The 26,878-nt window shown below is 39.3% G+C and overlaps 1 protein-coding gene across 1 annotated transcript in view; it reads right to left on the reverse strand.

The window, feature by feature from the left end:
- LOC108792862 (transmembrane protein FLJ37396) overlaps nt 1-24,709 on the reverse strand; it is a 29,091-nt gene extending 4,382 nt beyond the window's left edge. Inside the window, exons 1-12 of the mRNA XM_018563737.1 lie at nt 24,698-24,709; nt 24,050-24,242; nt 21,838-21,965; nt 18,977-19,177; nt 15,727-15,848; nt 14,045-14,273; nt 12,045-12,244; nt 10,337-10,492; nt 9,373-9,466; nt 8,549-8,692; nt 2,447-2,592; nt 977-1,088 (exon numbers count right to left, since the gene is read on the reverse strand). Coding sequence (XP_018419239.1) covers nt 977-1,088; nt 2,447-2,592; nt 8,549-8,692; nt 9,373-9,466; nt 10,337-10,492; nt 12,045-12,244; nt 14,045-14,273; nt 15,727-15,848; nt 18,977-19,177; nt 21,838-21,965; nt 24,050-24,242; nt 24,698-24,709 — 1,737 coding nt within the window. The remainder of the gene's footprint in view (nt 1-976; nt 1,089-2,446; nt 2,593-8,548; nt 8,693-9,372; nt 9,467-10,336; nt 10,493-12,044; nt 12,245-14,044; nt 14,274-15,726; nt 15,849-18,976; nt 19,178-21,837; nt 21,966-24,049; nt 24,243-24,697) is intronic.
- Nucleotides 24,710-26,878: the final 2,169 nt, after the last annotated feature.

Below are 26,878 nucleotides of genomic sequence, written 5' to 3' on the forward strand. Positions count from 1 at the left end.
GGGGGGGCGTGGCTGCGGTGCTATTGACTTCAATGCACCGCCACGCTAGCGTCCCACCCCAGAATGAAGTGGGAAGTTTAGTGAGGGATTGCTGTGCACAATTGGTGTGAACAAGCCCTCATTGTTCATCCTGCCAGTAAGTCTGGTATTTTTCAACTTATTTTACCAGACCAAGCTGTCCAGCTAGAGTGTCAGTTTGAAGGTTGAGACAAACCTGGACAGGGGTGCTTACAATGGTCAGCTTTTATTCATAGAGTTAAAAACTCAAAAATAAAAAATGATTCTGTAACTGCTTTACAAGTGTTAACTAGATTTAAGTTTTAATTTGCTAGTGACTTATATAAAAGTCTTGTCTAAATCCCCTAGCCCATCTAACACTACCCTCTACACAGGTTGACAATGTTGCCATCCAAGGCTGGCTACATTGCTCCTCCATAGATACAGTGGTGGCATGAACATAGCCACCCTAAGACAGGAACTGTGCTATCGGCTGGATCACCCAGGTGAAAATAAAGGGAAAAGTCTTATAAAAGAATGTAGCCACCATATCTAAGGACTGGTAAGCAGCAATATATAATTTGTTTTATTTTTGGGTTTAGATATACTAAAAAAGTTAAAGGTTCACAACACAGCCATATAATATACAATTTTGTGTATGAGAACAGATCTTGGCAGCCTTCCAGACCCTTAATGTATACAACCAGCAGGTTTTTCTAAGTTGTTAGAAACCAACTGAATATGTACATAGTTGAATGTCCATAGTCGAAGCACATGTATTCTTTAAGTAGGTGAATGTACTGGCTAGCTATAGCAGCAGCTATGGATGAAATCATGTGCTAGAAACATGGTAACATAAAATGTGACTTTTCTTCTATTACTGTGTGTATGGTGTCTGCACTATGCTTTGTAAAAGGTGTCAGTACTATTTTGGATGAAATTATGCTGTTATACATAACAGATACTTGCAAACTCTTACAGGGTTTCTCATAATAGTCCCCATAACTTGCTTCTTCTGAAGAAAAGTGTTCAGCATGGCATCCCGAAGACCCGCTTTTTCTAACTGTATTGATACAAAAGCTTCCGGATATCTAGAATGTAACAAATGTACTTTAAGCATATTTATTACTCAAAATATTCTAGGATTAGATACATTATTGTAACAGTAAAGAGACTCTGTCTGGGGTAGGGGGCGGCTGCTGCAGGGAAAGTTTTACCACCTCTTGATAGTGCCGAAGCTTACCCACCCCTTCCTGGCTCCTGCAGGTGACTGACCAGTGAGGCTGCCCATCTTAGTGCTGCACCAATAGGAATGGTTGGAAGTTTAAACATCAAATTCTGAACATTTCATAATATTTTAACTTTCATATTCTTATCTGCATACTTGTCAACAGAAATCTGGAATCTAATTTGTTGCTATGGGCAAGTTATGCAAAAAATACCGTTTTTTCTTTTTCTAGCATGTTCATAATACAGTACATACTGTTAGTGCACAGAAGAAACAAAATAGTTTTTATGAAAAAAAAAAGAAAAAGATAAATGTGTGAATGCAGCTTATATCTATGTAGAAGAAAGTAGCTGCATGCTAAAGGCTATGTTGGTTTCAGAGCCATATCTGCGAATAGATCATCCTGCTAGGTGGGGGTTCTCAGATTGTGTTGCTGACCCTGCTTGTCCTGATCTCACTTGTCCTTGGTGGAATCGTAGCTTCAAGGCTGTTCCAAGCTTTGGCATGGCATACAGTCCTTGTTACTCCTGGCACTATCTTAGAATACACTTTTGTCTCCTCTTTGGCACTATCTATGCCTGGATGGCTTTAACCCCTACTTGTTATACTATTATTATGTTATCTTCTGGCTTACTTATGTTCTTACTGACTTGGCCACCCTCTAGCCCTCACCTAACCTCTGGCACAGATGACACAGCCTAGATGTTTTGTACCTAAGCATAGCTGTAGTGTACCAGGTCATCCTACTACTTAAAACTGCCTTGGTGTTGCTGGGCTATGTGAATATCCAGGACAGGTATTTTCGACCACCACCAACTGTAAATTCTTTGTAGTATCTCATACAAAGAGAAGGGGCCAGCACAGGAGCACATTGAATAAAATAAAAAGAATACACAACACATTTATGTACATAGTAGACTGTCTGACGTCAGCACTGGTAGTTCACAGAATAATCTAAATTGTTTCCTGGATCTGCTCTTTCCCGTATAATAAAATTAGTAGTTTTTAATATTATTATAAGACTTTTATTTTCAATGTAATGGTCTTGTAAAAATAATGAGTCTCTCCCCCAACTCCAAAAGCTTGTATATCTGTGCTTTTATCCCATATGTTTTGGGAATGTCCAGTAGGTGGTACATTGTCTTACATACCTTTGTACATATGGTTCATGTGAAAGTATTTCTTTTTAAAGGAGAGCATTAGCACACATTACTTCCATACCTCTTCTTTGTCCAACATGTCTGTGCTTGGGTTCCATTAGAGTTAGGTATTGGAGTTAAGGATGTCTGACTTTCAACCAGTGACCACGATGAAGAAGTCTTTTCACTGGCAGAACTCATCCGTCTTTGCATGTTCAAATTACTATCCTAAAATTACAAACGAAATCACTATTATGACTGATGTTAATTATTATATATGGATTTATATTTTTATTATGAAGACATTTACTCACACACATAAACATAAATAAATAAGTTCTAAGTATTTTTATTTTTTTTCATTGAAGCTCTTTGCATTTTTTGTTTTTGTTTGTTTCATTGTAAATGTATGCACTATGACAAGGACAGGTAAATAAATAAAATGCCTCATTAAATTTAATTTTATTTCTTACAAGTTTATTTTTTTTTTTTTAAATTCTTTTATTAACTGATCACATATGTAATACAAGCATGTGCACAAGAGACATACAGAAGCATAGGTTACAAGTACATGAATTGGGTTTTACTATAAACATTATGGTATTAGATCTCATTGACATTACATGGAACCCTTGGGAGTCCTTGCCCCAGCACCCTGTGGCGTGAGCTGGGAAACATAGCTGGGAGATTTGTTGCTTTTCTGTATATTTCCTTTGTTTAGATTAGGTACCTAAGAGGCTGCTGAGAGGCTGGTGGTATTTTCATTATAATCTATTGCTGGGACTTGTAGTCCTGCATAGTTGGTGCTATTCTGCATTGCTGTATAATCATCATACAGCAATGCAGAATAGCACCAACTATGCAGGACTACAAGTCCCAGCAATAAATTATATTATTAAGTAGGGACACACCATTGCCAATACTGGCATTTTCACAAGTACTCGTGAAAATGCCCCGATACTAAGTGCAGATACTGGTGTTCTGTCGAGAACCTAGTAGAATTTCCCGACTTCAGCACTATTATTGAGGAAACCGGGATTTATTGACAAAGTATTTAGTTTGAATTGTGAATTGTGACCGTTAATAATATGCCATCCATCATATACTGCCATGGATGGCATATTATTAACGGTCACAATTAACGATTACACACTAATACTTTGTAAGTAAATGCCGGTTTCCTTGTTAATCCCGTCTGTGCGCAAGTGCAGATACTGGGTCGGCGTTCTCGACAGAACACCGGCACTAAATTTTAAGACTGAAGCGGCTGACTGAGGTCCCGCGCTTGCTAGGCACCTCGGCAGCCTTCCTGTTAACCACACGGTGCCATGGCGATGGGGGGTTGGGGGGCCCTTCATGGTTTCTTGCACCAGGGCTCTGAAGGTTTTAGTTACGCCACTGTTACAATGTATTATGACCTCGGACTCCAGGTTGGTGCTCCTCATTCTGCAACAATCTGTTGCCTTCTTTGGACAAAATCCAGAATAAGCTGCAATGCTAATATGTACAACCATCAGATGCTTATTGTTATTATTATTCAGGCTTTATACAGTGCCAACAGGTGTTGTAGTGCTTTACAAAATAAGGAAAGACAGTACAGTTACATTGAAATTCAATTACAATTCAAGTGATACAAAAAAGGTGGTAGCTGTGTGAGGATAAGTTGATGGAGAAAGTAAAAGTTCAGTTGTTAGTTTGAGGCGGGATAGACTTCCCTGAAGAGATGAGTTTTCAGGGATCGTGAAGGCAGACAAAGTAGGAGATATCCAGACAGATTGGGGTAGGGAGTTCCAAAGGATGGGAGAGACTCTGGTGATGTCCTAGAGGTGATCATGGCAGGAGGGATGAGGGAACTAGAGAGCAGGAGTTCTTGTGAGAAGGGAGGAGGACAGGCTTTGTATGTTGTTAGTATTTTTTTAAAAATGTGTTGGGCAATTGGAAGCCAGTAATAGAGACAGGTGGCAGATTCAGCAAATGTGTTTTTGTTATTTATTTGTTTAAACAAAATAGAATATTCAAATGAAAAACAAAAAAGCAATGCATGCAGAGAACTAAAACAACAAAGAATATTAGCAAAGACAGCTACCTTTCTATATAAACCAGGCTGAGACTGCGCAGGATGACTTAAATAAATTCATATTTTTAGAATCATAATAATTATATTTTATAGGAGAACCAAAGGATATGAGCAGCAGGAATGAAGCCAGCAATTACATTTTTTTCTTTTTAATTTAAACGTTTTTTCGTTGTTGTTTTTTGGGGGGGTTTTTTGCAAAGAAAAGGAACTCTTCTTAAGGAAACAAAAATAAAGAGAAAAAAGGAAATTGAATTCCTTTGACACAAATTGCAGACCATCCAGGAATGTGGCAATGAAATACAGCCTTTTGCTAGGCCAGGATAAAATGTACGTCCACCTGTTTAAGAAATTCTTTAATTTCACTTTTATGAGAGGTAAAAATTTAAGGATGTTATAAGTAAAGTTAAATTGCATCATTGTTCATTTAATTCATGGAAGTTGGTTTAATCATTGTAACGCCATGATATGTGAAAATGTTATATCACATCCATTGTCTAGAACAGGACTCAAAATGTCAAGTCCTGAGCTACTAGCCAGGCCTTGAGAGTCACTAGCCACCAGTTGCCCTACCTAACCCTTAAGGCCGTGACACACTGCACGCGAAGCCGGGCAGATCGAAGCAAAGCTATCCGACACGGAGCTTTGCGTGCAGTGTGTGAGCTGAGTGCAGGCAGATGATTGATTTCACCTTCAGCCAATCGGCTCGTGCTTAACCGGCCAGACGTCGCATTCCCTCGCACCGGTTTATACGCGGGAGCCGATTGGCTGAAGTTGTTCATCTCGGCACGCTCAGCTTCGTGTGCAATAGTGTCACGGCCTTAACCCTGCCCCGGCCTTAACTCCGTCCCTAAACACACTCTCTTAATTAAATATTATGATAATTCTTATCTTATGATAGTTGCCGCTTGTAAACGGCAGATTAGGGATTCCTGCTGCAGTAAAATGCAAGTTCCTGACACAGGAATCTCTAATCACACCTGAATTATACTGTAGGTGTGAATGGGGCCTAATATACACATACACTAAAGGTGCCCATACAACTGCCGATTATCGTACGATAGTTGTGGGTGATCCCGCGATCGTACGATAATCGGCAGGTGTATGGGCAGCGTGCGACCGCTTCTACTGTAAGGTCGTACGACTTTCATCTTCCAAGCATGCTGGAAAACCTGCCAAAAATCGTACGATGTTTGGCGGGTTGGTGGCGTGGTCGGAAGACGAATGCTGCAGTGGCCGGTGTGCGCGAGCGCACACTGCCCGCTCAGCACTGCGTTCATCGCAAGTACGATCTGCCTGTCCAAGATGAGCAGATCGTATGAAACTTTAATGACCTTACAACCATCGCATAACCAAAGTCGTGCGATGGTTGTAAGGTGTAAGGCCAGTTTAAAACACAATAATACACTTCTCAACGTTACAAACCCCCCCGCACACAAAAAATAATACCACTCACCTTATTTTTACTCGCCAAATGCGAGCAGGCAAGTGGAAATTTTGAGCCCTGGTCTAGAAAACCAATTCTCATTAAAGTGACATTACTGTAAAGTCAAACAAATGTTTCCCTCCCCTCAATATTAATGTTAGCACTTACCTTAAATGATGTATCTTAATCCGATCTTCCTCTTCTTTCCTCATGTTTTCATCTGTCCCTCCAGCGGTGCTGCAGGTCTACGATCCAGCGCCGACTCCTCTGTCCTTGCTGGCACTTCCGATCCCACGGTGTCTGCATGCGGGTGCACGCGACCTTAGACTTCCCTTGCGCCTCTGCTCGTCTCCCGGCTGAAAATCCAAACTGCGCATGCGCCCGCCCCAGGATGCTTTGCGGCCGCCCGAGCAGTTTCGGATTCTCGGGCGGGAGCACAAGGCAAAGACAGGGTAAGTTCGAACCGCTGAAGGGTTTTTTTTTTTACTTTTTGCATATATCTACTGCTTGTTAGCATATATGCAAAATATACGGAGGGTTTAGAAACCCTTTAAGGATCTCTATACCTGGGAGGACATGCATGTGGCCTGATGTGTTACGATGATTGTTTGCAATGTGAGGGAAAAAATAAAATAGAATAAATAAACATTATTTATTATACTCCTGTTTTGAAACACTGTGTACGGGCCAGACATGAGTCCTTTTCAATAAAGATAATTTTTAAGGGCCCTTTTTTATTATTATTATTATGCAGATTGGGTTCCAAATAAGCCTATTAAGGGCTCACTGAACACATCACAAAGCTTGTCAACACTTGAAAATGCAGGGGCATTTGGTAAGCTCTGATAGCAAACACATGCTGAAAGGCAACTGAATGACTAAATCCTCCTTCCTAGTTATCATTTAGGGAAATTACAATTTCTAAAAGTATATTTAACATCTGCTACAAATTCTTGCAATGCATAAGAGCTAGGGATTTCTTTTAACATAGAAAAGGACACACATTTTCTTCTCTCGGTGTGTTAATTGCTTGTTTTTTTCCTATGTATACAACAACCAACTGAAAGACAACACACTACATTGTTCTAGCTCAGTGTGTGCACACCTATCATTAATTTCCTAAGCCAAAATGCTGTTAAACAGGTCAGACAGATTATGGTATATGGTTGCTTAGAATTAAAGGTTTGTCAAAAATGATGCTTCATAGCTTGTTAATAGTAAATGACTTTCAACTGTCATAGGAAAGCAGACGGCAAATAAATGAAAAACTGGTGTGTTATGGGGATTATTACTATGGTATGTTTTGTGGATTATGTTCATTACATTTCAGTCGTAATCCATTAAAGCAAATCGGATACAAACGGTAACATAGAAATGTAGGCTAGACACATCCACAAGTTGATCATAGTGTCTTACTTGAAAATGCATCTCTAAAGAATTCCTTGAAACCAAGAGGTGCCTGCAGTATGTGGCAGAATGCGGAAGGCCTCTCAATAAATTGGGGCATTCCCCAGCACAGACTTTTCCAAAGGCTGCCGAAATCTGCATTTCTAAGCTTGTTTCTACCCATTACCTCTACTAACAGGTTTATTTTACGTTAAAAATAGCAACGATAACTAGGGATGTCCCGATACTGATGCTAGCATCGGAATCGGGCCCGATACAAGGCATTTTGACAAGACAATATATAATGTATATCTATATACTGTATATCTATACTGTACATATACAGCACAAATGTCCCGCACATTGCAGCAATACATTTACAATTATCCCCTGCTAACATGAATGGGTTAAACTACCGTATAGTGTACTGGACGTGTGTACTGTATATGTAGTACATATATACAGCACACACCTCCACTACACTCCAGCAATAGAGTTACAATTCTCCACTGCTAACATGAATAGGTTAAACCATGATCCATAGTACATAACATGTAGTTGTACTATGGATCATTTAAAGTCACCTGTCCCTTTAAGAAAAAGTATCGGTAATTGGTATCGGCAAGTACATGAGGGGATGTACTTGTACTTGGGCCTGAAAAAGTGGCATCGGGACATCCCTAACGATAACCCTCGAAACAGCTGAGAGGGCTTCATGGCTGAATATATCTGAAAGAAACAGTAGCAAGGTCCCTATAGCGTATAGGTCAGCCTTTCTCAACCAAGGTGCTGTGGCAACCTGGGATTCCTTCTATCTTTGTCAGGGATGCCTTCAGATTTTTCCACAACCTAATGCATTTCCATGGTGCAAGCAAGCTAGGCACCAGCACCATACAAAAGCAAGACGCTAATCCAGGCGAGCTGTATTCATGACCTTCCCCAGCATTCGGAAGAGGACATAAGTCCATCTCTGTCCAGACCTTCTCCACCTCATGCCCTCTGCCACACTGTGGTGAAAACTGTAATGATTTGAGGCTCTTGATGAGAAGAGAGTGGACTCCGATGTGAAGGGGGAATTTCATGTCTTTATTTGCATGGGGTCCCCCCTTAAAACCCATACCAGACCACTATCTTGAATAAGGGTCTGGTATATATTTTGAGAGGGACACCACATTATTTTCTACATTTCCATTTTTAAAACATTCTAGATTGGGGTGCCTTAAGATTGCATACTTTTAAAGAGTGCCGTGACTAAAAAAAGCTTGTGAAACGCGGGTCTAGGTTATTCTGTTACTAACCTTTATATCCATCACCTGCTTGCTGATCCAGGATGACATCTGACAAAAGGAAGCCAGCTGAGTGGCAGCTATCAGGGCATTTTTCTGGATGACTTGACAGGTGAGTACCACTTGTAAATTCTCCACGCCATCTTTACTCAGAAGCTTAAAATAAAATACCAACATTTTCATTATTTTTTAAGAAATTTTTCTAGGTGTGTGTAGTAAACCAGCCAGACATTTTAAAATGAACATATCAATTGAAATATGGGAGCTGCTATTGCTGACTTGTTTTTGAAAATATAAAGTCTGGGGCTATCATTCTTATGTTTACTTAGAAAGTCATTTACCCAGAACAAGTATGCAATCAGTTAGTGCCAGAACACCCAAAAAACACATTCTGTATTTGTTTTTTTTTTTGGTGATTTACTAAGTTGTTATGACCAGCTTTATTTGATTTGAGGAATAAAAACCTGCTGTTTATAGAGCACAGGAGCTCAAGCTGAAATTCACACACATGTAAATGCATCAGAGGGGTGACTGCTCCCCCTCTCTCCCCATTCTTTCTTCTGTGTGCACAAAGTTTCAATTATGAATTGACAATATGGTGTAAACACTATCTGCTGCGCTCTCTCTTTCTTTAGCAACAGAGTGTCACAGCTGTACTGAGTATTAAAAGTTTGTTGCAAAGCAAATATAGTATATGCAACTGTAGCTCAAATTAAACAAAAGAAAAAAATCATCCCCACACAGGGAAGGGATACTATTTGATGGTGCACCCTTATAATTTTCCTTAAAGAAGTTACTACAATCACATACAACCTAACCTGCAGAGGACAGCTCACCTGTAATATACCATCCTTTGTCCAGAAGCTGAACTTTCCAATCTGATTGTCGTCCACCTCATGAATAGCAAGCAGCTGAGCAGAAGGTGAATACCTGCAAGTCATAGTTGCAAAAACGTGCAAAATTAATAACAACCTTCTATAGTAAAAATAACAGTAAAATGCTGAAACTGTATCTGTATGCTGAATCTGTAGACCAATCATAGAAATTGTATACTGTTCTACTGTACTGCGTGGAATGCATTCTGAAACCACTAGATTTCCTGGAGAGCAGAATGACTGCCACATATACACACAGGCCACAGAACCATTTACTCCAGCACTCTCATTCCAGGGCCTCACACACAGTTCCTGATGTAATAGATGGAAATGACCAGTCCCTGCATTCTGTCCCCTTTTGACAGGGCTGGCATCCTGTACTCTGCAAGTGACCAGATCTGGGGGAGGAAGACCTTACATGGTGGAGGAGGTGTACATATCTTTTTTCTGGTGGTCCCCTGTGTCCCAGTCTGACCCTGAATACACATACTCTGGAGTTTCTTCAAAACCTTTACTGACTAGCTCAAACAGTCTTTATAGAAAGACAAGACACTGGTGTCAAAACACTATTCCTGTTACAGTGGTCCTACATGGGTCCAATATGTTGTCAGACTTTTTAGGTTTAAACCTACTATCACAATATGACATGAAAATGAATCATCTGGCTTGTGAATATCTAATTGGAAATATAAATAGATTAGCTAGTTTAGCATCAGATCAGTGAATATGTTTATGGTACAAGCAAATTTATGGACACTTTGACTTCCTAAAATTTTGCTTGGGAACCAACCAGCCAAACCTCTCTTGTATAGGCATTGATATGTGTGGCCAAATCTGAAAAAAAAACAGCTGTTGTATGGTTAGCTTGAGCAGCTGGCTCTGCTGTAGATCTTGTATCTCTATCATGGTAATATAAATAACTCACCGATCCACACTGCTATCATCTTCGAGCAGAGATGTGATGAAAGTAGGCTGAATCTGGTCAACTTGTGCTTTGTGAGTTGCAAACTCAAAACGTACAGGCCTCAAGTATAAGTGGAACTCATTGAATCCCATCTCTTCAGCAAAATAGGTGTATGTCCTGTTCAGTATAGTTGTAAAAAAAAACAGGCATCAGGAAGCAGCATTAAATCACTGTAAAAAATTTACTGTATTTGTTTAATTATTAAATCTATTTAATGTTCCTAACTGAAAATGTTTATCCACTAAACATTAGTAAAATATTACCGACGCATACATTAAAACTACATTACCTGGAATTTTACATGCATTATATAAAAGAGGTAGTCAAGCCATTGCATACAAGACTTCAAGTCAAGCCAAGGAAAATATAGCAGCACAATGCACCCCCTAAAAGTTGGGCATACAGTGCATTAAATGAGCAGTGGGGGGAATTTATTAAAACTGGAGCAGACCATTGCTTTAAGACTGCTGCATTGTGGTTGTCACAATATCCTATTCAATTCCCTACCTCCCTAGACTCCTTAACCCCATGGCTTAGAAAAATGCATAGGTGAAGGACATGTCTGAGTGACCGTGTTTGCTTTTTTGTTTACTTGCCTGGTTTCAATAAAGTATATTGCAATTGTAGAAAAAAAAATTGCAGCTTAAATTGTGCACAGCCTTTTTTGCACTTGTTTTCAAAAATGAGTTATGAATACAAATTACTACATTTCCTTAAACACATTTCTCTGTAAACATTTCTGACCATTTACTTAACACCAACTTCCTACCCTCTTAACCTCCAATCCTAATTACATTATTACCACAACAACTCAGAGAGGCTGATGTATAAAACATCTTCTATACTCCTCAGCTCCATCTATTGGTAGTAATGCCAGATGTGTGCTGGGTGGAAGTTTTATACATCAGCTCCATACTGTCTGCCCATCCACTCACATAGATGCCCTTAGTTCTTCACTCTTCCCTAATAGTGTTGTATTGTACACTCATACAACGTATCTGCATATCTATTCATTCACTTTTCACCCTGTATTTGAATTGCAAGGACCATGTGGGTGATATGGCAATCTTTATCTTCAGGAATCAAATGATTGCAGTAATTCAGTGAAGTCTACTTTACTTCGTACAGTGGCTGCTTTTCATCGTTGCCAAATGACCTGTCTTTGTTTTAGAGCAGGGTCAGCCAAACTTCAGCCCTCCAGCTGTGGTGAAACCGCAAATCCCATCATGCATCAGCCTCTAGAAGTCATACCTGTGACTGTCAGTCTTGCAATGCCTAATGGGATTTATAGTTTCACCACAGCTGAAGGGCCAATGTTTGACTACCCCTGCTTTAAAGTGTGATTGGCTGCTTCGTAATGAAACCTTCAACCCTTACAGGTTATTACAAACAGAATTCAGCTCATGAATAGATAGACGTCTGCTGATCAATCAGATATGCATATTGTAAGTAAAGGCAGGCCTATGGGTGGGAAATGAAAGGCAGAAGCTTTACAAAAGAAAGGAGACTGTAGCTGCTTGTGTGCATTTGATAAAAAGATTTGTGCAATATTTATGGACCCATGAAAGTAACATTCTTTTTTCCCACTGCACATACGCAACTGCCCCACCTAGTTTTGCTCAAAGTGACTTCTTAATTCCCCAACCCTGGCTGGCTTAATATCACTGACCTGGATAACATTGCTGTTTCTAATGACATTTCTATTATTCTGTGACGCAGAGTGATGAGTTCAAGCATCTTGCTGAATGTTTCCAAAATGAACATTTGCTTTGCTGTACCATGCTTCTTTTCTTCATCAGCAGAATTCAACGTAAACATGCAGATATCTGTAACCATCATTGGATCTTCCACCAGCACTTCTTCAAATAACTGCATCATAAAATATATAATGAGCAACAGAGACTGACATTGGGCTGCTGGGAAGAAATGTATATAGTGCATTATGGTTTAGGTAAAGCATTGTGCACGAAACCGCGCAGATGGCCGCGTGGTCACGGAATTGCACACCACCGCCGATCTTGCTGGCGGTGCCATTATTTTCTAATGGCACCCCAGTCGCACCAGGCAGATTGCGCAGTTTCCTGATGCAATACCGCCCATGCAATCGCGCACAATCGTGGGTGAAAAAATGTAGCTGTCACAAAATTTTTTACGTGTACCTTTTTTTTTAGCAATTGCAGCACGGATATCACCCCATTGAAATCCATGGGGCCGTGCGGCAATCGCTGTGTGCAATTGTGCACAATCGCATGGTCCCGGGACAATCGTCAATATGTGAACCTAGCCTTAAACAACAGATTTGCTTTAAAATTGCTCCAGACTCATTCAATTACATTTCTTTCTCCAATTTTTTTAACAAATTGAAATTGCACTGTAAAGTTGAGCTGCACGCAGAGCTCTAAAGACATGGATGAAATACATACTGTATATGTGAATGTTCTTACCTACCAAAATATTTTTTATGTTTTTTTTAGATTGGTGTGGAGTTTAACATTAATCAAAAGATTCCTTAAAGCATAACTAAACCCAAAAACAAAAATATATAGCAGTTTACTAGTCTTCAGATGTGGTGTCTGCATTAGTTTCCTTTTTTCAGGCTTAAGATATTTTTCAGCAAGTATAGAAATTACCTGTTGATCTGGCCAAAAATGCAATGTCCTTGTCACTTCCAGTGAGCTGACTTGAAAGCAAAACACAATGTTATACTGTTTCTGTAAGTTATTAATCTCATCATACTCCATGTATTGAACAAAGGCAGACCAGCTTGTGTGACAGCCATGGCTCCTCCATAAATACAATGAAGGCGTGAGTGTAGCCATTCATTGACAGGAAGTGTATTACCTGCAGGATTAAAAGTGAAAAGAAAGGGAAAAAATCCTGGGAAAAAAAGAAAAACGAATGCAGCCACCATATCTAAAGAATGGTAAGATAAAAATAATGCTGATTTTCTTAAAGGACAACTGATTTCCACTCATCCTCATAGTTGGAGCCAACAAATGACAAAGAAGCTGTCACAGGTCGGCTCTATCGATTTGGAAGTGAGCAGAAACATGCAGCCGATACGCTCACTTCCCGATCTTCTCTGTCACTCACGCAGCTGGATGGATCGCTACAGTATTGTCGGGATCCATCCTGGCTGCGGCGCTCTCAGTATATCGTGGGCAACAGCTATATACTGAGCTTTGGGTCACGGGAGGACGTTAGTAATAGTATTTGTCCTCCTGTGACCCTAAAGAGACCATAGTTCTCTTTTAAGGAGTTGAGAATATTCTTACAATAAATCTTTTTCAATCAAGTGAAAAGCAAATTCCTGTTATGTAGTTCATCTGTACGATTGGATAAGGCATATATTCACACAATTTATTGTTTGAAGATTCTCAACTGCTGCTGGACACCAGCCAGAGAGTCCAGCTCAGCTCCTGGCAACCAGTGATGCCAGTGGGCTCTTAGTAACTGGCTACTCTCTGACTAGAAAGGGGGGTGTCAGACACACCCACCACACCCCAGTTGTCTGAGCCCTATAAAGCAGGCCCTGATACTGATAATTTCTCTTTGGCAAACTAAATTATTAATGTGTAGGGCTAAGGTCCTCTTTTTCATCATTTGCTGATTATAAACTGATTGAGCAGTTTACATTGTTTGCAGCACAGTGAATGGAAACATACTTACATCTTTGTGCACATTTGCCATAAAGGATAACTGGAGATCTTTTTGGGTTGACCATTCATTTAGCGCTAACTCAAAGACCTTTTTCTCCACACTGTAGACCTCCTTGGGTGTCTTTGCTGTGCAGGTATGTAGAAATTCCTCACATACGTGCTCTAAGGTTTTGGGGATAAGGTAGGCCAATCCAAGAGAAGGATGAAACTCCAGGAGGTAAACATTTTTTAAGGCAGGACTGAATGTAAAAGGAGAAAATACAATAGCAATTTTGGGTTTGTACACAGATTGCTGTAGGAAAAAATAAGTTTTGTGTGCAGTTGTTCACAAAATTGGTAGGCATTTAGAGGCTATTTGCAAGCAACATACTCTATTACATTGATTAAAAAGAAAAGTATTACAAAGAGTGCTCCAGTCGCATCCCTGTCCCTCCTCGCTATTTGCCCATTCGCAAATTACCTTGTACTTTTCACAAAGACGTTCTGTGATTAGAGGAGGAGAGATGATGTCACATCACCCTGCCTCCTCTCCTCCTTCACTCACAGATGTCTTGTATCCTTTAAGAAAAATAAAAGGCATTTTGTGAATGGGCAAGTAGTGAGGATGGACGGGGATGAGACTGCAGCACTTTACTGCTTGAGTTGCATCTCTCATTTCCCACAGCACCTGAAAGCCAGGAGATGACATGCTGCAAGGTAAGATTTTTATACTTTGTAACAGCCCTCCACACATCACATACATCTTTTGAATTAAATGTACACACAGTACAGGGTAATTATAATTTTTCCCAGAGTTTGGCTCTAAACACTATAACTGAGGTTCAAAATTTAGCGACTGCATATGTTGGCGTTGCCTTATATCTACAGTACGAGTATGCATTTTTTTATCAACTACTGAAGCATGCCAATGTTCCTAATATATGAAATAAAAGTCAAACATTTTTGTTTAAGCTTTGGATAGAGTGCAGAAGGGTAAGAACCTCTGTCAAGTTTTTATTATTGCCTGCAACCCTGTTGGGTAGCCGCCCATTGTCCCAAGGGCTGAAAATTAGAGTAAACATTTTGATTTGTCTCTAGGATTAGACAATAGAGGTGACAACTGTCTAAGAATATTTTCCCCACCTTGTAGAGATTTTCTCCCACTTCCATGGCACAATAAGTTAAGGGAAAACTCCTTAATCAGACACAGCAAAAAAAAGTACAACAGACATTTTAACCATTCCCTACTCCAGCGTCTCCCAACCTTTTTTCAGTCATGGCACCCTTCAAAAATATGCATATGTGTAAAATGTGAAAACCGTGAATGTAAAAAAAACTACATGTGGTCCCATCCATAAAATCCATACCAATCCCTTATATGAGATACGGATCTGGTATGGATGGGGAACCACCAGGCAAAAACACAAAAAAAGTGGGATTCCTCCTTAAAATCAGAGTCCATCTTTCAAATCAGAAAACCTTCTTTACATCAGAGGCATGACTTTGTGTGAAAACATAGGGACATCACTAAGGAAGCCAGAAGGCAGACCAGGGTGCTAAGCCACCCTGGTTGAGTAAGGCTGCCCTACTTTATCCAAAACTATGAAAACATATTGGCTTTAGATACAATACATTTTACCTAATCTCTTTGCAATGAATTAGCAGTGATCAACACAGTAATGGAAATATAAAAAGTACAGTTTCTTATCTTACCTACTGGTGTTAAGTGAGACAAGTGGCTTAGTAATAATATTAAGTGGAAGGCCAAAGTCATAGAAACTTCCTTTATGGCCATCTCGCCAAATCTTCTGAACAAATTCCCTTTGGCTTTCTAGCTATACAAACAGACATAAAACTAATGATGAAAAATATAATTCATGTTAAATACAGTGTTTATTCTACACTGGCTTATAGCTTATTATTCAACTATTAGTTACACTTCTACAAAGTGTATGTACGTAGCCCAAATGGTCTGCATTTATACAGACTGCAAATAATAAAAGAAAAAAAGTCTCTGGATCGAATATGGAAACCTAAGTGCACATATACATACAATACTTGATTGCAGAATTTCCGTAGTTTTTATATGTTTGCTAAGCGTCAGTGGTAGCCTAAAGATTGGGTTAAGGTTTGGGATCAGGGCAATGTGCAAACTGTTTTTCAATTTGTTTTGCAGTGCACCTTCTCATCAACCTCCACCAAATCCAGATTCTTGGTGTCATAAGCTAATGTATTGGGGAAAAGTAACTGAAAGTGTCGGGGGACAAGGGGAAAATACATGGAAATTAAGTGGAGATATGTAAATAGAAGGGGGGTTATTTAGTGGTGCATTATAGTAATTTCGTGAAAACTACACTTTGGGGTATAAATACTTTTTTTTTTTTTAAGTTGCAATGAAGTACAAACATAAAGTGGGTAGACTGATAATAGTGAAAAAAAAACACAAGAAAGTGGAAAAAAAAAAGCATAAGAAAAAAGGGCAATGGGTCCTACTCAGGAACAAGTCCACTATTTACTGTATGGTATAAATTAGGTATGACTTATCCGAATCCAGACACTGTTTCTCAGATAATTTCTATCATTCAGAATGTTCGAATGTTTACTACATTAAATTGCATTTTCATTAATTTCCATGATTATGCAATTGCAGTTTTGGCAATAAAAAAAATGAAATGGAAATTAAAGTATGTTTGGCCTTAACGATTTGTGGATTGTGTACCTAGATAGTACCAATAAGAAAGTCTTTGGAATGTTAGTTCAGTTTTAATAAACTGAACACTTATTCATAATCATGTGGTATTTGGGCAAGTCCACCAAGTGTGGCCCCTCAAAGCCACATCTATGGAAGCACAGAAAGGAAACCTGTGATACTATATTAGCTATTCTTGATGACACCATATACAGTCACAACAGAGATGAATCTGGAAACTGGAATTTTAAAGCTCAAAGAGCAAAACTCAAGACTGAAAAAATATACACGGTAGCTGCAATTTAATAAAAATTATCTTTATAATTATAGCTATAATTTTCTTTTGCTACAGAACTGTGCTTTTCTGAGATTGTTGCAAAGTTTCTAAGCTGAGATGTATTTGCTTACCTGGTTATTTAATACATTTCTTATAAGCTGCAAGTGAAGCCTCAGGCATTGGCATTCATCCCGGTAAGCATCCAGGAAGTATTTCGAGCCAATGTCAAACCGTGGGCGCCGATACATGATGTCAGTGATCACTTGTGCCAAGGCGAGTCTTTCTTCTGGATCACATACATGCTGATAAGCTTCATAGTAACTATCTACAAGCTAGTTAAATAGGAGAAATACATGGTGTTAAGACACTGAAAATAGCTTGCTGTGTTGCCTGTACAGCATATGGAATACAGGCATATTAAATACAAATGGATTTTAGAGAATATTTTGTCAACATTCCTAAACATGGAACACAGAAACAATGCTAAGTGTCAACCTGTACAGTAGAACCTTATCTGAATACTTTATTTCTAAAAGCAACTCCCAACATTTATTGCTGTGCTTTATGACAATTGCAGAATGCAACCAACAAAGCATAAAGCAAGCATTTAATAATGCTATAATGAGTGATCTGTGTTGTCCACTTCCATTCCTTGTGGTCCTTTTACAAACTATAGCTAAATGCAATCTATATCCTGTGAGACACCTGTTCATATAAAAATGTATGGCCATAAATAGATTTTTTTCTTGTATATGTACATGTAGGGTCCCAAATCAGTACCGTATTTGCCGGCGTATAAGACGACCCCCTACTTTTTGTGTTAAAATATAGGTTTTGGGCTATACTCGTCATATAAGACGAGTATAGCCCAAAACAATGTTTAAATACACTTACTAACCTCCTTGACGGTATTCCCGAGTGTGGCTTGGGGTTAATTTTCAGTACCATAAGTGTTAACCCCGAGCCACAGTAATACAAATTTTTATATGTTTGCTAAGCGTCAGTGGTAGCCTAAAGATTGGGTTAAGGTTTGGGATCAGGGCAATGTGCAAACTGTTTTTCAATTTGTTTTGCAGTGCACCTTCTCATCAACCTCCACCAAATCCAGATTCTTGGTGTCATAAGCTAATGTATTGGGGAAAAGTAACTGAAAGTGTCGGGGGACAAGGGGAAAATACATGGAAATTAAGTGGAGATATGTAAATAGAAGGGGGGTTATTTAGTGGTGCATTATAGTAATTTCGTGAAAACTACACTTTGGGGTATAAATACTTTTTTTTTTTTTAAGTTGCAATGAAGTACAAACATAAAGTGGGTAGACTGATAATAGTGAAAAAAAAACACAAGAAAGTGGAAAAAAAAAAGCATAAGAAAAAAGGGCAATGGGTCCTACTCAGGAACAAGTCCACTATTTACTGTATGGTATAAATTAGGTATGACTTATCCGAATCCAGACACTGTTTCTCAGATAATTTCTATCATTCAGAATGTTCGAATGTTTACTACATTAAATTGCATTTTCATTAATTTCCATGATTATGCAATTGCAGTTTTGGCAATAAAAAAAATGAAATGGAAATTAAAGTATGTTTGGCCTTAACGATTTGTGGATTGTGTACCTAGATAGTACCAATAAGAAAGTCTTTGGAATGTTAGTTCAGTTTTAATAAACTGAACACTTATTCATAATCATGTGGTATTTGGGCAAGTCCACCAAGTGTGGCCCCTCAAAGCCACATCTATGGAAGCACAGAAAGGAAACCTGTGATACTATATTAGCTATTCTTGATGACACCATATACAGTCACAACAGAGATGAATCTGGAAACTGGAATTTTAAAGCTCAAAGAGCAAAACTCAAGACTGAAAAAATATACACGGTAGCTGCAATTTAATAAAAATTATCTTTATAATTATAGCTATAATTTTCTTTTGCTACAGAACTGTGCTTTTCTGAGATTGTTGCAAAGTTTCTAAGCTGAGATGTATTTGCTTACCTGGTTATTTAATACATTTCTTATAAGCTGCAAGTGAAGCCTCAGGCATTGGCATTCATCCCGGTAAGCATCCAGGAAGTATTTCGAGCCAATGTCAAACCGTGGGCGCCGATACATGATGTCAGTGATCACTTGTGCCAAGGCGAGTCTTTCTTCTGGATCACATACATGCTGATAAGCTTCATAGTAACTATCTACAAGCTAGTTAAATAGGAGAAATACATGGTGTTAAGACACTGAAAATAGCTTGCTGTGTTGCCTGTACAGCATATGGAATACAGGCATATTAAATACAAATGGATTTTAGAGAATATTTTGTCAACATTCCTAAACATGGAACACAGAAACAATGCTAAGTGTCAACCTGTACAGTAGAACCTTATCTGAATACTTTATTTCTAAAAGCAACTCCCAACATTTATTGCTGTGCTTTATGACAATTGCAGAATGCAACCAACAAAGCATAAAGCAAGCATTTAATAATGCTATAATGAGTGATCTGTGTTGTCCACTTCCATTCCTTGTGGTCCTTTTACAAACTATAGCTAAATGCAATCTATATCCTGTGAGACACCTGTTCATATAAAAATGTATGGCCATAAATAGATTTTTTTCTTGTATATGTACATGTAGGGTCCCAAATCAGTACCGTATTTGCCGGCGTATAAGACGACCCCCTACTTTTTGTGTTAAAATATAGGTTTTGGGCTATACTCGTCATATAAGACGAGTATAGCCCAAAACAATGTTTAAATACACTTACTAACCTCCTTGACGGTATTCCCGAGTGTGGCTTGGGGTTAATTTTCAGTACCATAAGTGTTAACCCCGAGCCACAGTAATACAAAGCCTGCCGTGATTAGCTCAGCGCTGAGCCAATCACGGCAGGCTTTGTATTCATTAATTTGTATTCAGCGCTGAGCCAATCACAGCAGGCTTTGTATTAATGAATACAGGCTTTGTATTAATGAATACAAAGCCTGCCGTGATTGGCTCAGCGCGGTATACTGTATGTAGCCGAAGCTACATACAGTATACCGAAGTATACCCAGCGTATAAGACGACCCCCGATTTTCGGGCAAATTTTTTAGGTCTCAAACTCCGTCTTATACGCCGGCAAATATTCAAGCACCAAAATAAATATATTTTAATGCAGGAGGGACTGGCCGTTGGTGCAGAGGATTCCAGCACAGGGAAGAGTATTATGCAAACAAGAGGCTATGGTTACATTTGGGAGTTTTAATGTAAGGTTTAGATCAGGAGATAGGCAACCGTGGACAGATGAAGATCTACCCGAACAACATGGAGACATCAAAAAAAAAAACCAGCAAGGCCCCATTAAAAGTAAGAAAGGTTTGAAAAGTTTAGAAGTTCAATAGTAAGTAACAGAGATCAGGGGTCAGTAGTATGTAAAGCAGAGTTCAGAGGTCAGTAGTATGTGATGTGGAGTACAGGGATTAAAGGTAACACAGAATGCAGAGGTCAGTAGTATGTAACACACAGCACACGGATTAGGAGTACGAAATGCAGAGTACAGGGGTCAGTAGTATGCAATGCAGAGTTTAAAGAATCAGGAGTAAGTAATGCAGAGTTCAGAGGCCAGTAGTTTGTAAAGCAGAGTGCATGGGTCAGTAGTATGTGAAACACAGTGCATGGGTCAGTAGTTTGTAATGCAGAGCTCAAAGGATCAGGAGTAAGTAACACAGAGTTCAGAGGCAGATAGTATGTAAAGCAGCGTAAAGGGGTCAGGAGTATGTAGTGCAGAGGTCAGTAGTATGTAGCACACTGTGCAGAGGTCAACTAACACACGTCTCCCCATCACAAACAAGAATACCCCCCTTTCCAGTACAAACATCTACCGCACTAAACTAAAATAGCCTACAGCACAAATCTCCCCCTCCCTCTGCAAGTTAACTCACCAAACCTCATGAAGATGCAGAGGTGCCAGCAGAGTGAGAGACGTCCTTCTAGGTATTCCTTTGGCTCCGTCATATGAATCATCTGAGCCGTGGAGGAGCCTAGGGCTTCCCTCAACTCTACAATGCCTATTTCTGCTCTGAACTGAAGGCTGAGAGGTGGCTACCACTTCTGAGGAGGGTCAGCACAGCAGGGTAACAGATCATGTCACGTGGTTGCAATTGATGGATAGATCGCAATTGTCCTGTTGCTGACTCACAGTTAAGCGTAAAGGTTAGTGTTAGGGTTACAGGGAGGGTTAGTGTGGGGATTACAGGAATGGTCAGTGTGAGGGTTACAGGGAAGTTAGTGGTAGGGTTACAGGGAGAGGTAGTATGAGAGTTTGGGCTATAGGGTAGGTTAGTGTAAAGAATACAGGGATTGTTAGTGTTAAGATTAAAGGGAGGCTTAGTGTGAAGGGATCCTTAGGTATGGTAAGGCCCTGCTCTCTGCAATCGAAACTACACCCATTAAGATCCAAGTTCTGAGAACTCATGAATTATAGGGGCCTATGTATCCTTTTATCATTTAATTTATTATCTTATCACATCCTTCACTATAACATGCAGCAGTAATGGATATTGATAATAATTTGCTGTTGCACTCATAAATCAAGTGATGAACTTTTAAAAGCTCATGCTGACATTGAGATGTTACCGGTTGATCCTACATATGTCTATGTGCCCTATTTTTTCCACTCTTATTGGTTAGCGTGTCATTTTTTCAAGATAGTAAAAAAAAAAAATGAATGGAAAAAGGAATGGCACTAAATCTAAAGATTAAATATTTGGCCATGTAATGGGAAGGCTGGACTGAAAGACATTGTGATGTGGGGAAAATATGAAGAGAAAAAGAAAGTGCATGAAGCTGAAAGCTAAGTAAATGACAAGCAATAAGCTCTCTACCTGCTGCTTGTTTTCTAGCAGGACACATTCCCAAGTCCACAGGTCAAGCAGCAGAGCAAAGCGATCCACATTAATGTGAGCCCAGTCGGAGAGATTTACATCAGCTTCTCTTTTACTTTCTTTGAAATCTTAAAAAAAATAGACAAAACAGAGTTCTTGGCAGGATGACATGCCTAAGATTTCAAAAAATTCTTGAGCAATTATCACCTGTTTTATTAACATTGAAAACACTGGCCTAGTAAACTGTTCACTAGCAATGGCATATGATGAAATATTCATTAAAAAAAAATCACATAACAAGTATAGGAAACAAAGCAAAATATGTTCATCACCATTTTGAAATATTTACATTTCTGCTTCTTATTTTCTATAGTGTATCAAGAAGATGCATGGGCACATACAGACTCATAAGTACCAGCACACTGGATTATCATTAGAGATACTAGTATTGGTATCAGTGTCGATACAGAATATTTGGCCAAGTACTTGTACTCGCCCAAATGCTCTGATACTTACCTTCGATACTGGAACTTACGGTCAGAGGAATAGCTCCCTCTGACCAGCAGCACTGAGGGAGCATGGAGCCAGTTATCTTTCCAATTAGGAGCTGGGCAGCGGGTCATGATCCGCCGCCTGGCTTCCTGATAATCGGGGCACATGGCAGCGGTATCGGTATGGGTGAGTACCGGAAAGAAATATATATCGGTACTCGTACTCAATACGGAAAAACAGTATCGTTCATCCCTAATTATAATTAAGCACCCTTCTACTGGTGCACACTAACTATGGTGTCTGATGCATGGGTGTACACTGATCAACCATAACATTATGACCACCTGCCTAATATGGAGCAGGTCCGCATTTTCCTGCCAAAAAAGCCCTGACCCGGCAAAGCATGCAGTCCTCTAGACTTCTGAAGGTATGCTTGGGTAGCTGGCACCAAGCCGTCAGTAACAGATCCTTTAAGTCCTGCAAGTTGCGAGGTGGGGCCTCCATGGATTGAACTTCTTTTTTCAGCACATCCCACAGATACTTGATTGGATTGTGATCTGGAGAATCTGGGGGCCAAGTCAACACCTCAAACTCGTTTGCTGTGTTCTTCTAACCATTCTTCAACCATTTTTGCAATGTTGCAGGTCGTGTAATCCTGCTGAAAGAGGCCACTGCCACCAGGAAGTACTTTTTTCATGAAGGTGTGTACTTGGTCAGCAACAATGTTTAGGTAGGTGGCATGTGTCAAAGTAGCATCCACATGAATGGCAGGACCCAAGTTTTCTCAGCAGATCATTGCCAAAGCATCAGGTTTTGGTTAAAATTCTAGGAAAATCTGGCAGGATTGAAATATGGATCTGCGAATTCCATGTTGGTTGGGTTTTTTTTTCCCCATAAAAGTCCTTTCTATACTATTCCTATATGCTTTAAAAGTTGTTTTTTCTTTCTCTGGATCAACTGTGGGGATAGTGTTCTGCATGATTTCTATTTTTTTTTTTTGGTTGAACTTGATAGACTTTTTTATCAACCAAATTATGTAGTTATGGTAGCCATTGACCGCAGAGCAAATATGCAGGTCAGTAGTATTGACCTCACAGACTGCATGTTTGTTTTTAGGTCAGTAGTGAAACAAGAATAAGGATAACAAAACTAACCCAAACTAAGCACCAATCAGCAGTAATATTTGCAATGTTTCTATAATGACCGGTTTGCTTTGTTTGGAAAAGAATGTCGAACCGTTCTCAATTATCGGGAGCAACTGATACAGTAGCTTTTTGTTTTACTGTATTAAGCAAACTCTAAATTATATGTTGCTATGGGTGCATAAATGAAATTCTGACGCCTGAAGCTTTGTAGCAATATCATCTTAAAAAGACAAAGCAGATAACTCAACTCCTACGTGGCCATAAAGACAGGGAGGCCACCTCTATCAGGAAAATCATTAACCAAAGCATTAAGCAATTTTATGAATATATGATAAATATAGTTTATACATCACTATCATACTAGTAAAAAAACAAGTAGTGTGCTATATTAGGTATGGGGGTGATCTTTTGGAACAGAATAAATCTCACTATTTTATTAATGCCATCGGTCACCATTATCTATAGTTACACTATGTCTGTTAGTGTGTCTGGCATGTTTCTGTGTTCTTTTTCAAAATGCAGCTGTGAATCCCAAGCCTACACAAAGCATAAAATATATATTATAATAATTTTACTTCTTTCTCTTTCGATGAACAGAGTTGCTAGAAGCAGTAGTTGATGTTGTAACTCTTGCAGATCATCAAATGCCACATCATATACTATGAAAGCTCCTTTTCTATCCTGAGTGTGAGCGATGCCATCTTCAATAATGTAATAGTCATTATGATTCTCCACTTCTGAAAATTCCATGAACTGTACACTGTGTACCTGACGGTGGGGACACAGAGGCCATATAACAGATAACATCAGACAGTATTGCAAGATAGTGATATATAACTGCAATAGGTAATTAGTACTCTTACACACTTTCAGTTGTACTTCAGGATATTCCAGCACTAATTATATTTCATAGACTTGCAAATGATCTTATACAATGTTAGCTGTGTGCAATAAAATTGTACTCATCTTGGTTAAAGATACAGCCCAGTAAAATATAAACAAGCTCAGTGGAAATCCTATCTGCTGAATACTTTTCATAGTAGCATTGATCTTCTTTATATGACTACCTGCTATCTAAGTCAATATGAAACCTAATGCTCTTATCTTCTGAATTTCTCTGAATTTGAGCCTGTAATAATACAGATCATGTTTAAGGTAATCATGCACAATTGCAGTCTGCCTGTCAGGGCCATCCCTATAATGAGGTAGCCTGAGGCGGTTACCTCAGACGACATCTCATTTGGGGGCAGCCAGGTGTTGTGAGACCCACAGCGTCCCAGGTTGCTAAGAGCTCTTAGCAACCTGTGACGCTCTGTTTGGCGTCCTGCCCAGCTCACTGACATCACTGGTTGCGGAAGCGGAAGCTTTGGCTTGCATCCCACCCAGCTCCTGGCAACCAGTGGCATCAGTGAGCTAGGTGGGATGCCAGACAGAGCCATTGATAGCTAGGCTTTCCCCCCTGGATGACAAATCAACCAGCACTCCCGAACTCCCCCCCCCCTTCCTAAGGCGGCCATTACCATAGAGATGGCCCTGCTACCTGTAAAGAAACTGTAGTTTACCTGCTGCCTGGATTTGCTCTACATTTTACAATTAAACATACTTCCCATAATCACATCACACTCTAGTTTAGATTACCTTATTCTTATAAATATTAAATGCAAAAATCAATTTTAAAGTATAGGCATGGCCTGAAACACTAAATTTCACATTAGAACCTGCTGGTCACAAGAGCTAATGTACTGCTAATTAACAATGTAGGTGTCTGCTTAAAGTGTATGTCAGGGCAAAAATCGAAAAAAAAACATATGCAGTACAAGTCTGAAACACCTACACATTTCCCCAGGTTTTATACCTTTAAAGACCTGTACGTACATAAACAATACATGTTGATCTGCCGGAAATGCACTCCTAAGTCCTGTTATGAGCTGACAACACAAAGCATTTTTGTAGAGTGGTGTCAGCCCTGGGCAGTTGCCTTTTGCGAAACTACTCAAACCCTCCTCACAACCTATTTTCCAAAACATAGAGGCTATGGTTCTGTGGTCAAAGATCAAAACAGGGAAGGCTAATTACCCTCCTTGAGATAAAAAAAACTGGATTAATTGAACAAAAACACAGCTAAAGACTGGAAAATCAATTGCTGGAAATAATCCTCCATGAGGAATACCTTGAAATCAGCTGGGGTTTGGTGCATATACTGATGAGATCCAAGTCCTCCTGGCACACCAGATCCTCCCTGGGCTGCACTTAGCCAACTTGCCTCTTCTCTAGCACATTGCTCCAGATTTCCAGAATTACTTACAAGACAAGAGTTATCAATTGTCAGAGTTCTCTCAATTGACCGGAAGTAATTTAGATGCCCAAGGCAGGTTCGCTAGAGTCAGCAATGAAAATAGTGGAGTCATGTTAGATATATATATATATATTCTGTTTTTAAAATAACAGTTACAGAGTTGTACATTACTTTATATTGCCTTGCTTTGAGCCTTTGGTATCAGTGTCTGTCACCTGCAAAGCTTAAAGTGTATTTCCACTTTTGCAGGCAAAATTGAGAAACCCCTCTCTATGTTTGTTCCTATTCACTCAGCATATCTATAAATCTATTTTTTAAATACTTCCTACCTTTTTAGATATCTCAATTTAGCAGGCCTTTGCAAACTTCTCTCACAACTCACAGGAGTTACAGAAAACTCTGTCTGTCCTAACAGAAAGACTTGAGACAGACTCATTAACTTGGGACCCCCCTCATTAACATTAACAGTTTTATATACAAAAGGGTGAAGAGTTTGGAGAAGGCAGGAGACGTGAACAATCTAGGACAACATAGCTGAGCTGGAAAGTGAGCTGAATTGGAGAATTTTTCTAAATCAGCTATGTTGTCCTAGATTGTTCACTTCTCCTGCCTTCTCCAAACCCTTCACCCTTTTGTGAATAACCCTGTCAATGTCTGCAGGGCTTTAACCCTTTGTTAGGAAAGACAATCTTGCTCATCTAGTTTAAAAGTGATAATTAAATCTGCCAGTACAGTACAGACAGGGTTAATTATTCGAAACAAAATTCCCCCCAAGCTCCCTGGAAGTAAGAACTAAGCAGGATTTTTCAGTCCTGCAGTTAGCAAAAAGAGCATCTAAAAAATATAAGCTGCAATTTTTTTTTTTAAGTTATGCTATGTGATTGGGAACATGTAACAAATATAAAGTACATGTTATTCCAATTTGGCTCCAAAAAATGGAAATACACTTTAAGGAAACAAATGTCATGTCTACAAAAAATAAATGTTACTGTGGAGAATCACTAATAAAAAGTAGTGGAATGTCTGGGAAACACAATAGCTGCAACTAAGAGACCCCTTTGGGCAAAATTTCACAGTTATTGCAAGTGGGAGAAATATAAAATACAGC

The sequence above is a fragment of the Nanorana parkeri genome, unplaced genomic scaffold (assembly GCF_000935625.1).
Source record: "Nanorana parkeri isolate BGI_ZX_2015 unplaced genomic scaffold, ASM93562v1 scaffold691, whole genome shotgun sequence".
Taxonomy (NCBI): Eukaryota; Metazoa; Chordata; class Amphibia; order Anura; family Dicroglossidae; genus Nanorana; species Nanorana parkeri.